Here is a 13,317-nt window from a genome sequence, read left to right as displayed (position 1 = left end):
ACAGACGCAGGATTTTTCGTTTCTCATGGTATCAGGACATGACAAAAACAGGTTAAAAAAATATTTTATAATTAAAAAAATAATAATAATAAATAATATCTGAATTTGCAAAGTTTTATCTGAACTTTATTCTATTTACATACTGAATTAATTCATGGTTATTTTTATTTTATATTATCAAAGAGTCACTGTGGTATTTTTACGTTTGTTTGAAAACTAAAAGACAAAAACCAATGCCATATTTACTGTCCGGCGTTGTTGACGATGAGTTGAGACTCAGCTCTGTGATTGGTCCTCATCTCGATGGCCCAATGGGCTCGGCCCAGACTGTGGAACAGGTCATACAAGATGTTTCCTGGCTGGATACTGGGCAGCTGACGCACATCACCTAGACAAACAGGCAGACTGTGGAACAGACCATACAAGGTGTTTCCTGGCTGGATACTGGGCAGCTGACGCACATCACCTAGACAAACAGGCAGACTGTGGAACAGACCATACTTCCTGACGGGCTGCCCCCAGGTGGTGAAGGTAGGAAACAACATTTCCACTTCGCTGACCCTCAACACTGGGGCCCCACAGGGGTGCGTGCTCAGCCCTTTCCTGTACTCCCTGTTCACCCATGACTGAGTGGCCATGCACGCCTCCAACTCAATCATCAAGTTTGCAGATGACACAACAGTAGTGGGCTTGATTACCACCAACAACAACGACGAGACAGCCTATAGGTAGGAGTGTGGTGTCAGGAAAACAACCTCTCGCTCAACGTCAACAAAACAAAGGAGATGATCGTGGACTTCAGGAAACAGCAGAGGCATCACCCCCCTATCCACATCGATGGGACAGTAGTGTAGAAGGTGGAAAGTTAAGTTCCTCGGCATACACATCACAGACAAACTGAAATGGTGCACCCACACAGACAGTGTGGTGAAGAAGGCGCAGCAGCGCCTCTTCAACCTCAAGAGGCTGAAAAAAAAAAATGTGGCTTGTCACCTAGAACCCTGACAAAACTTTAAAAGATTCACAATTGAGAGCATCCTGTATCACCGTCAGGTAACAGCAACTGCACCGCCCTCAACCGCAAGGCACAACACATCCCCTGCCCTCCAGGAGACCTACGCCACCCGATGTCACAGGAAGGCCAAAAAGATCATCAAGGACAACAACCACCCGAGCCACTGCCTGTTCACCCCGCTACCATCCAGAGGCGAGGTCAGTACAGGTGCATCAAAGCTGAGACAGAAGCTGTTTTTCAGTCTCTCGATCTCAAGGCCATCAGACTGCTAAACAGCCATCACTAACTCAGAGGCTGCTGCCTTCATAGAGACTCACTAGGCACTTTAAACTATGTTTACATATCTTACATTACTCATATCTCATATGGACAGTTGAAGTCGGAAGTTTACATACACCTTAGCCAATTACATTTAAACACAGTTTTTCACAATTCCTGACATTTAATCCTAGTAAAATGTCCCTGTTTTAGGTCAGTTAGGATCAACACTTTATTTTAAGAACGTGAAATGTCAGAATAATAGTAGAGAGAATGATTTATTTCAGCTTTTATTTCTTTCATCACATTCTCAGTGGGTCAGAAGTTTACATACACTCAATTAGTATTTGGTAGCATTGCCTTTAAATGGTTTAACTTGGGCATCGATTTTGTGAAGTGCACCAGTCCCTCCTGTAGAAAAGCACCCCCACAACATGATGCTGCCACCCCCGTGCTTCACGGTTGGGATGGTGTTCTTCAGCTTGCAAGCCTCCCCCTTTTTCCTCCAAACATAACGACGGTCATTATGGCCAAACAGTTATATTTTTGTTTCATCAGACCAAAGGAAATTTCTCCAAAAAGTACGATCTTTGTCCCCATGTGCAGTTGCAAACTGTAGTCTGGCTTTTTTATGGCGGTTTTGGAGCAGTGGCTTCTTCCTTGCTGTGCAGCCTTTCAGGTTATGTCAATATAGGACTCGTTTTACTGTGGATATAGATACTTTTGTATCTGTTTCCTCCAGAATCTTCACAAGGTCCTTTGCTGTTGTTCTGGGATTGATTTGCACTTTTCACACCAAAGTACGTTCATCTCTAGGAGACAGAATGCGTCTCCTTCCTGAGCGGTATGTCGGCTGTGTGGTCCCATGGTGTTTATACTTGTGTACTATTGTTTGTACAGATGAACATGGAACCTTCAGGCGTTTGGAAATTGCTCCCAAGGATGAACCAGACTTGTGGAGGTCTACAATTTATTTTCTGAGGTCTTGGCTGATTTCTTTTGATTTCCCCATGATGTCAAGCAAAGTTTGAAGGTAGGCCTTGAAATACATCCACAGGTACACCTCCAATTGACTCAAATTATGTCAATTAGCCTATCAGAAGCTTCTAAAGCAAAGACATTATTTTCTGGAATTTTCCAAGCTGTTTAAAGGCACAGTCAACTTATTGTTTTTAAACTTCTGACCCACTGGAATTGTGATACAGTGAATTATAAGTGAAATAATCTGTCTGTAAACAATTGTTGGAAAAATGACTTGTGTCATGCACAAAGTAGAGGTCCTAACCGACTTGCCAAAACTATAGTTTGTTAACAAGAAATGTGTGGAGTGGTTGAAAAACGAGTTTTAATGACTCCAACCTAAGTGTATGTAAACTTCAACTGTATATACTGTATGTACCATCTATTGCATCCTGTCATCGTTCCTCCATATATGTACAGAATCTCATTCCATCCCTATAAAAGGTAGTTGTTGGGGAATCGTTAGATTACCTGTTAGATATTACTGCACTGTGGGAACTAGAAGCACAAGCATTTCGCTACACTCGCATTAACATCTGCTAACCACGTGTATGTGATTAAAAACATTTGACTTGATTTTGATTTGACAAGAAGTTGACCGGCTGGATAGTGGTCAGCTGACAGCATCCCCCAGACAAACAGTCAGTAAGTCCTAACCCTTAAGTCCTAGCCCTTAAGTCCTAACCCTTAAGCCCTAGCCCTTAAGCCCTAGCCCTTAAGTCCTAGCAGGGTTATTAAGCAGTATAGTCTGATGTCATTCAGATAATGGAGGAGTTTATGGGGATACAAGGTGATTTGTAGATCAGTGATTCCGAGCTGTCTAGTGGACCACATCGTGTTTCCCTTGTGTAAGACAGGAAGTCCATTGTATAGGACAGGAAGTCCATTGTGTAAGACAGGAAGTCCATTGTGTAAGACAGGAAGTCCATTGTGTAAGACAGGAAGTCCATTGTGTAAGACAGGAAGTCCATTGTGTAAGACAGGAAGTCCATTGTATAGGACAGGAAGTCCATTGTATAGGACAGGAAGTCTTACCCAACTCTGTTCCACCTTCACCCCCCCCCCACGCGTGTTGGCATCACACTCTACATGTTGAACATGTGCAGCTTAAACCTGAACTAAAAAACAAACGTACCCAAGATGACGAACTTCCTGAGCTGTGCGTGTTTGGTGAGCATGGTGAGGACGGAGTGGAGGAGCTGAACACACACCAGACTGCCCTCGTCCACCACCAACACGCGCACACGCGCAAACTTCCACTCCTCAGGAGCCCCGTTGGGGTCTTTCTTGGCATGCATGAAACTCCACACTACCTGAAAGGGAGGGGTGACAGGGAAGAGTGAACAGGAGGGAGGGGTTAGGTATCTGTGACCTCTGGAAGTGGCACTATGTACAGTCGTGGACAAAAGTTTTGAGAATGACACAAATATACATTTTTCACAAAGTCTGCTGCTTCAGTGTCGTTAGATATTTGTGTCAGAAGTTACTATGGAATACTGAAGTATAATTACAAGCATTTCATAAGTGTCAAAGGCTTTTATTGACAATTACATGAAGTTGATGAAAAGAGCCAATATTTGCAGTGTTGACCCTTCTTTTTCATGACCTCTGCAATCCGCCCTGGTATGCTGTCAATTAACTTCTGGGCCACATCCTGACTGATGGCAGCCCATTCTTGCATAATCAATGCTTGGAGTTTGTCAGAATTTGTGTTTTTTTGTCCACCCGCCTCTTGAGGATTGACTCGATAAATGATTGATTCGATAAACAGTTGATTTAGGTGCAATCTTACTGGCAATAATATATTTGCCTGTGAAGCCCTTTTTGTACAAAGCAATGATGGCACGTGTTTCCTTGCAGGTAACCATTGTTGACAGAGGAAGAACAATAATTCCAAGCACCACCCTCCTTTTGAAGCTTCCAGTCTGTTATTCAAACTCAATCAGCATGACAGAGTGATCTCCAGTCTTGTCAACAGTCACACCTGTGTTAACGAGAGAATCACTGACATGACAGCTGGTCCTTTTGTGGCAGGGCTGAAATCCATTGGAAATGTTTTTTTGGGGGGGATTCAGTTCATTTGCATGGCAAAGAGGGACTTTGCAATTAATCTTCATAACAATCTGGAATATATGCAAATTGCCATCATACAAACTGAGGCAGGAGACTTTGTGAAAATGTATAATTTGTGTCATTCTCAAAACTTTTGGCCACGACTCTACAACACATGGACCTGACTACTGATGTTCAACTGGTTCATTTAGAACAATATGGCCGCCCACGTCGAGTTTGGCCGCCCACGTCGAGTTTGGCCGCCCACGGTGAATATGGGCGCCCACGGTGAGTATGGGCGCCCACGGTGAGTATGGGCGCCCACGGTGAGTATGGCCGCCCACGGTGAGTATGGCCGCCCACGGTGAGTATGGCCGCCCACGGTGAGTATGGCCGCCCACGGTGAGTATGGCCGCCCACGGTGAGTATGGCCGCCCACGGTGAGTATGGCCGCCCACGGTGAGACGGTGAGTATGGCCGCCCACGGTGAGTATGGCCGCCCACGGTGAGTATGGCCGCCCACGGTGAGTATGGCCGCCCACGGTGAGTATGGCCGCCCACGGTGAGTATGGCCGCCCACGGTGAGTATGGCCGCCCACGGTGAATATGGCCGCTGACAGAAAACAAGTGGAAAACTTGACCTACAAATTACACAAATAATCCTTTGTAAACCATGAAAGTGATAAAACATTTCAGCTGTTTATTTTGGTCTCACCGATACCTTTCTATTACAGAGACAAAGCCTACATGAGAATGTGACTTCTAGCTTTACCCAGGCTAATGTTTGCCATTCAGAAACCTGTTCTGTACTCGGCTAATAGCAGATAGTCAGAACTGAGTCAGAACTGGGTCAGAACCATTCTAGAAGTCCTTCTAAGGGCAGAACTGTCTCCTGTACCAACCTGGTGCAGGGTGTAGGCCTTGAAGCAGGTCCTCTTGGTGAGCAGAGACGCAGCTCTCCCTGTGGGTGCTGTTAGTAACACCTCGTCCTCTCCCTGTAAAACCCACGACGACGACGACTTTTCGTCCTTTACCTCCCCATTTAACTGAGGGAGCAGACTCTTCGACCGGGCTTCTTCCTCCCACGCCTCGGCTTCCTCCCACGCCTCAGACCCCAAGGAGTCATTTTCAAAGTCCCAGCATGCCTTCGTGACCTCCTTCTCTGGGCTCTGCTGCAAGGCGGCCTTGAACACCAGACTCACCACCGTGGTCTTACCACAGCCCCCCTTACCACTGATCACAGTCACCGGATTGAAGCAGATCATCTCTGCTGCACTTACCTGGTCTGGGTCTAAATCTACTGGAGGAGGGCCCTGGTCTGGGTCTAAATCTACTGGAGGAGGGCCCTGGTCTGGGTCTAAATCTACTGGAGGAGGGCCCTGGTCTGGGTCTAAATCTACTGGAGGGCCCTGGTCTGTAGGGGCTGGTTCAGGTTTGATGTGGTCTGGGACAGAGTATCCGCTGGCTGTTCTAACAGCAGTACTAGTACGGTCTGTCTCTGCAGCGCTGCCATCCATATCACACCTTTCATTCAGCTCATTAGCCTTCCGCTCTGCGTCGGAGTCCACTTCACCTTGATCCCCCCTACTCCCTCCATCCCCTCCCTTCTTCCTCAGCCTCTGCAGAGCTGAAGCAGTCAGCACCTCTATGACATCCAGAGGTAAAACCCAGGGCTCTTCCTGTACCAGACAGCGTAGGCACTCAGCTATCCCAGTCTCATAAGAATGCAGGTTCTGCAGCGCCACCTTCTGGCGATCCCGTACCACTACGCCCAGCTCTTTGAGGAAGTGGACTGCGTCCCACACCTGAATGAAAGTACGAACGAATTAACTACATTTGAAAAAATAAATAAAAATACATATTGAGCTGCCTCAGCAAGCGAACCAACAAACACATAAAACACAAAGTGGACAGACGTATTAGTTCTGTGTTCCTCGTACCTCCACCTCCACCACGGAGCTACACCCTCTCCTGACCTCGTCACACAGGGTGGGGAGCTCCGTGTAGGTACTGCCCGTCCTGTGGCAGTGGTTCTTCAGAGAGTCGTAGACTCGCAGGGCGTTACGTTGCTTCAGAGGGATCTCTTGGAAGAGTTTACACTCATGGAAGGATCTCAGCTGAGCCTCGCAATGGACCACCTTCAACTCCTTGTACATAACCTAGAGAGAGGGGGAGTAGGGGGAGAGAGGGAGGGGGGAGAGGGAGGGGGAGGGAGGGGAGAGGGAGGGGGAGTAGGGGAGAGGGAGGGAGAGAGAGGGAGGGGAGAGAGAGGGAGAAGAGAGAGGGGGGGGAGTAGGGGAGAGAAAGGGAGGGGGAGAGAAGAGAGGGAGGGGGAGTAGGGAGAGAAAGGGAGGGGAGAGAAAGAGAGGGAGGGGGAGTAGGGGAGAGAAAGGGAGGGGGGAGAAAGGGGGGGAGTAGGGGGAGAGAAAGGGAGGGGAGAGAAAGAGAGGGGGAGTAGGGAGAGAAAGGGAGGGGGAGTAGGGGAGAGAGGGAGGGAGGGGGAGTAGGGGAGAGAGGGAGGGGGAGGAGGGAGGGGGAGTAGGGGAGAGAGGGAGGGAGGGAGTAGGGGAGAGAGGAGGGGGGAGAGGGGAGAGGGAGGGGAGGGAGGGGGAGAGAGGGGAGGGGGAGAGAGAGGGAGGGGAGAGAGGGAGGGGGAGTAGGGGAGAGAGGGAGGGGGAGTAGGGGAGAGAGGGAGTAGGGAGAGAGGAGGGGGAGTAGGGGAGAGGGGGAGTAGGGGAGAGAGGGAGTAGGGGAGAGAGGGAGGGGAGTAGGGGAGAGAGGGGAGTAGGGGAGAGGGGAGGGGAGTAGGGGAGAGGGGAGAGGGAGGGGAGGGGGAGGGGGAAGGGAGGGGGAGAGAAGGGGGAGGGAGGGGGGGGAGAGAGGGAGGGGGGAGAGGGAGAGGGAGGGGGAGAGAGGGAGGGGGAGAGAGGGAGGGGGAGAGGGGAGGAGGGAGGGGGTAGGGGAGAGAGAGTAGGGGAGAGGGAGAGAGGGAGGGAGGGAGGGGGAGTAGGGGAGAGAGGGGAGAGAGGGGAGGGGAGGGGGGGGGGGAGAGGGAGAGGGAGTAGGGAGAGGGGAGTAGGGGAGAGAGGGAGGGGGAGTAGGGGAGAGAGGGAGGGGGAGTAGGGGAGAGAGGGAGGGGGAGTAGGGGAGAGAGGGAGGGGGGAGTAGGGGAGAGAGGGAGGGGGGAGTAGGGGAGAGAGGAATAGTGAGAAGCGCTAAACTAAAATATTAATTAATATAATATATGTGATAGGAGGAGGGATGCCATGTGATAGGAGGAGGGATGCCATGTGATAGGAGGAGGGATGCCATGTGATAGGAGGAGGGATGCCATGTGATAGGAGGGATGCCATGTGACAGGAGGGATGCCATGTGACAGGAGGAGGGCCATGTGATAGGAGGAGGGATGCCATGTGATAGGAGGAGGGATGCCATGTGATAGGAGGAGGGATGCCATGTGACAGGAGGGATGCTATGTGACAGGAGGGATGCTATGTGACAGGAGGGATGCTATGTGACAGGAGGGATGCTATGTGACAGGAGGGATGCTATGTGACAGGAGGGATGCTATGTGATAGGAGGGATGCTATGTGACAGGAGGGATGCTATGTGACAGGAGGGATGCTATGTGACAGGAGGGATGCTATGTGACAGGAGGGATGCTATGTGACAGGAGGGATGCTATGTGACTGGAGGGATGCTATGTGACTGGAGGGATGCTATGTGACTGGAGGGATGCTATGTGACTGGAGGGATGCTATGTGACTGGAGGGATGCTATGTGATAGGAGGGATGCTATGTGATAGGAGGGATGCTATGTGATAGGAGGGATGCTATGTGACAGGAGGGATGCTATGTGACAGGAGGGATGCTATGTGACAGGAGGGATGCTATGTGACAGGAGGGATGCTATGTGACTGGAGGGATGCTATGTGATAGGAGGGATGCTATGTGATAGGAGGGATGCTATGTGACTGGAGGGATGCTATGTGACTGGAGGGATGCTATGTGACAGGAGGGATGCTATGTGACAGGAGGGATGCTATGTGACAGGAGGGATGCTATGTGACAGGAGGGATGCTATGTGACTGGAGGGATGCTATGTGACAGGAGGGATGCTATGTGACAGGAGGGATGCTATGTGATAGGAGGAGGGATGCTATGTGATAGGAGGAGGGATGCTATGTGATAGGAGGAGGGATGCTATGTGATAGGAGGAGGGATGCTATGTGATGGAGGAGGATGCTATGTGATAGGAGGAGATGCTATGTGATAGGAGGAGGATGCTATGTGATAGGAGGAGGGATGCTATGATAGGAGGATGGATGCCATGTGATAGGAGGGATGCTATGTGATAGGAGAGGGATGCTATGTGATAGGAGGGGGATGCTATGTGATAGGAGGAGGGATGCTATGTGATAGGAGGAGGGATGCTATGTGATAGGAGGAGGATGCTATGTGATAGGAGGAGGGATGCTATGTGATAGGAGAGAGGATGCTATGTGATAGGAGGAGGGATGCTATGTGATAGGAGGAGGGATGCTATGTGATAGGAGGAGGGATGCTATGTGATAGGAGGAGGGATGCTATGTGATAGGAGGAGGGGTGATAGGAGGAGGGATGCTATGTGATAGGAGGAGGGATGCTATGTGATAGGAGGAGGATGCTATGTGATAGGAGGAGGGATGCTATGTGATAGGAGGAGGATGCTATGTGATAGGAGGAGGGATGCTATGTGATAGGAGGAGGATGCTATGTGATAGGAGGAGGGATGCTATGTGATAGGAGGAGGGATGCTATGTGATAGGAGGAGGGATGCTATGTGATAGGAGGAGGGATGCTATGTGATAGGAGGAGGGATGCTATGTGATAGGAGGAGGGATGCTATGTGATAGGAGGAGGGATGCTATGTGATAGGAGGAGGGATGCTATGTGACTGGAGGGATGCTATGTGACTGGAGGGATGCTATGTGACTGGAGGGATGCTATGTGACTGGAGGGATGCTATGTGACAGGAGGGATGCTATGTGACAGGAGGGATGCTATGTGACAGGAGGGATGCTATGTGACAGGAGGGATGCTATGTGACAGGAGGGATGCTATGTGATAGGAGGGATGCTATGTGATAGGAGGGATGCTATGTGATAGGAGGGATGCTATGTGACAGGAGGGATGCTATGTGATAGGAGGGATGCTATGACAGGAGGGATGCTATGTGATAGGAGGGATGCTATGTGACAGGAGGGATGCTATGTGACAGGAGGGATGCTATGTGACAGGAGGATGCTATGTGATAGGAGGGATGCTATGTGATAGGAGGGATGCTATGTGACAGAGGATGCTATGTGATAGGAGGGATGCTATGTGACAGGAGGGATGCTATGTGACAGGAGGGATGCTATGTGATAGGAGGGATGCTATGTGATAGGAGGGATGCTATGTGATAGGAGGGATGCTATGTGATAGGAGGATGCTATGTGATAGGAGGGATGCTATGTGATAGGAGGATGCTATGTGATAGGAGGATGCTATGTGACTGGAGGGATGCTATGTGATAGGAGGATGCTATGTGATAGGAGGGATGCTATGTGATAGGAGGGATGCTATGTGATAGGAGGGATGCTATGTGATAGGAGGGATGCTATGTGACAGGAGGATGCTATGTGACAGGAGGGATGCTATGTGATAGGAGATGCTATGTGATAGGAGGGGGATGCTATGTGATAGGAGGAGGGATGCTATGTGATAGGAGGAGGGATGCTATGTGACTGGAGGGATGCTATGTGACTGGAGGGATGCTATGTGACTGGAGGGATGCTATGTGACAGGAGGGATGCTATGTGATAGGAGGGATGCTATGTGACAGGAGGGATGCTATGTGACAGGAGGGATGCTATGTGACAGGAGGGATGCTATGTGACAGGAGGGATGCTATGTGACAGGAGGGATGCTATGTGAGGAGGGATGCTATGTGACAGGAGGGATGCTATGTGACAGGAGGGATGCTATGTGACAGGAGGGATGCTATGTGACAGGAGGGATGCTATGTGACAGGAGGGATGCTATGTGATAGGAGGGATGCTATGTGACAGGAGGGATGCTATGTGACAGGAGGGATGCTATGTGACAGGAGGGATGCTATGTGACTGGAGGGATGCTATGTGATAGGAGGGATGCTATGTGACTGGAGGGATGCTATGTGACTGGAGGGATGCTATGTGACTGGAGGGATGCTATGTGATAGGAGGATGCTATGTGATAGGAGGAGGGATGCTATGTGATAGGAGGAGGGATGCTATGTGATAGGAGGAGGGATGCTATGTGATAGGAGGAGGGATGCTATGTGATAGGAGGAGGGATGCTATGTGATAGGAGGAGGGATGCTATGTGATAGGAGGAGGGATGCTATGTGATAGGAGGAGGGATGCTATGTGATAGGAGGGATGCTATGTGATAGGAGGGATGCTATGTGATAGGAGGGATGCTATGTGATAGGAGGGATGCTATGTGATAGGAGGGATGCTATGTGATAGTTCACTGCTGGATTGGTCCGATCGAAGACTACAGAAACTGTTGACAAAGTATGTTAACCAATCACAGTCCACAACCAGCCAGGAGGTTACGCTTTACATAGTTAAAGCCCAGCTTCCAGACGTCCGTCTTGATCATCTCCTCTATTTTGGCCAGCAAGCTGAGATCCTCCTCTATCTGTGTAGCACCCTGTGCCGCAGGATGTTTTGGGCTTTTCTTTCCCCGACTCAGGAGCTCTGTGAAGCGCCCTGGCAGTAGGGTAGGCAGGTATCTCATCACATGGGGGTACAGAGAGGCAGCAGTCACGCGCATCCCTGCAACTGACAGACATACCGATGACATGAGCTGTGTTCCAGATACCCATACTGTATGTTAGTATGAGCTGTGTTCCAGATACCCATACTGTATGTTAGTATGAGCTGTGTTCCAGATACCCATACCGTATGTTAGTATGAGCTGTGTTCCAGATACCCATACTAACATACCGTATGTTAGTATGAGCTGTGTTCCAGATACCCATACCGTATGTTAGTATGAGCTGTGTTCCAGATACCCATACCGTATGTTAGTATGAGCTGTGTTCCAGATACCCATACCGTATGTTAGTATGAGCTGTGTTCCAGATACCCATACCGTATGTTAGTATGAGCTGTGTTCCAGATACCCATACCGTATGTTAGTATGAGCTGTGTTCCAGATACCCATACCGTATGTTAGTATGAGCTGTGTTCCAGATACCCATACCGTATGTTAGTATGAGCTGTGTTCCAGATACCCATACCGTATGTTAGTATGAGCTGTGTTCCAGATACCCATACCGTATGTTAGTATGAGCTGTGTTCCAGATACCCATACCGTATGTTAGTATGAGCTGTGTTCCAGATACCCATACCGTATGTTAGTATGAGCTGTGTTCCAGATACCCATACCGTATGTTAGTATGAGCTGTGTTCCAGATACCCATACCGTATGTTAGTATGAGCTGTGTTCCAGATACCCATACCGTATGTTAGTATGAGCTGTGTTCCAGATACCCATACCGTATGTTAGTATGAGCTGTGTTCCAGATACCCATACCGTATGTTAGTATGAGCTGTGTTCCAGATACCCATACCGTATGTTAGTATGAGCTGTGTTCCAGATACCCATACCGTATGTTAGTATGAGCTGTGTTCCAGATACCCATACCGTATGTTAGTATGAGCTGTGTTCCAGATATCCATACCGTATGTTAGTATGAGCTGTGTTCCAGATACCCATACTAACATACTGTATGTTAGTATGAGCTGTGTTCCAGATACCCATACTAACATACTGTATGTTAGTATGAGCTGTGTTCCAGATACCCATACCGTATGTTAGTATGAGCTGTGTTCCAGATACCCATACCGTATGTTAGTATGAGCTGTGTTCCAGATACCCATACCGTATGTTAGTATGAGCTGTGTTCCAGATACCCATACTAACATACTGTATGTTAGTATGAGCTGTGTTCCAGATACCCATACTAACATACTGTATGTTAGTATGAGCTGTGTTCCAGATACCCATACTGTATGTTAGTATGAGCTGTGTTCCAGATACCCATACTGTATGTTAGTATGAGCTGTGTTCCAGATACCCATACCGTATGTTAGTATGAGCTGTGTTCCAGATACCCATACTAACATACCGTATGTTAGTATGAGCTGTGTTCCAGATACCCATACCGTATGTTAGTATGAGCCGTGTTCCAGATACCCATACCGTATGTTAGTATGAGCTGTGTTCCAGATACCCATACCGTATGTTAGTATGAGCTGTGTTCCAGATACCCATACCGTATGTTAGTATGAGCTGTGTTCCAGATACCCATACCGTATGTTAGTATGAGCTGTGTTCCAGATACCCATACTGTATGTTAGTATGAGCTGTGTTCCAGATACCCATACTGTATGTTAGTATGAGCTGTGTTCCAGATACCCATACTGTATGTTAGTATGAGCTGTGTTCCAGATACCCATACTGTATGTTAGTATGAGCTGTGTTCCAGATACCCATACCGTATGTTAGTATGAGCTGTGTTCCAGATACCCATACCGTATGTTAGTATGAGCTGTGTTCCAGATACCCATACCGTATGTTAGTATGAGCTGTGTTCCAGATACCCATACCGTATGTTAGTATGAGCTGTGTTCCAGATACCCATCCTAACATACTGTACGTTAGTATACTGTAAACCAACGGTAACATTTCAGTTGAGCGCTAGCGCTTCACACATCTACCGGAAGCTGTTGCTGTTGCTATGCAACCGATTGCTAGCTTGTCAGCGTAACAAATTACTTGCTTGACTTCGGGTGTGTTCGTAACTTCGATCTGGGAGTGCCAGAGTGCGCTCTGGGCGTTTGTAAATTCAGGGCGTTGTCTAACTGTGCTGCTGGTAACTAACTGTGCTGTGGTAA

At 48.6% G+C, this 13,317-nt stretch overlaps 1 protein-coding gene across 1 annotated transcript in view; it reads right to left on the bottom strand.

Moving 5' to 3' along the window:
* LOC127918162 (DNA helicase B-like) overlaps positions 1–13,317 on the bottom strand; it is a gene marked incomplete at its 3' end in the record, with an annotated part of 34,094 nt that overhangs the window by 17,536 nt on the left and 3,241 nt on the right. Inside the window, exons 3-7 of the mRNA XM_052501441.1 lie at positions 10,976–11,196; positions 6,286–6,504; positions 5,248–6,150; positions 3,429–3,606; positions 247–388 (exon numbers count right to left, since the gene is read on the bottom strand). Coding sequence (XP_052357401.1) covers positions 247–388; positions 3,429–3,606; positions 5,248–6,150; positions 6,286–6,504; positions 10,976–11,196 — 1,663 coding nt within the window. The remainder of the gene's footprint in view (positions 1–246; positions 389–3,428; positions 3,607–5,247; positions 6,151–6,285; positions 6,505–10,975; positions 11,197–13,317) is intronic.

The sequence above is a fragment of the Oncorhynchus keta genome, unplaced genomic scaffold (genome assembly GCF_023373465.1).
Source record: "Oncorhynchus keta strain PuntledgeMale-10-30-2019 unplaced genomic scaffold, Oket_V2 Un_contig_1343_pilon_pilon, whole genome shotgun sequence".
NCBI classification, from domain to species: domain Eukaryota; kingdom Metazoa; phylum Chordata; class Actinopteri; order Salmoniformes; family Salmonidae; genus Oncorhynchus; species Oncorhynchus keta.
The sequence above is the reverse complement of the archived record's forward strand: the minus strand, read 5'-3'. Positions and strand labels throughout refer to the sequence as shown.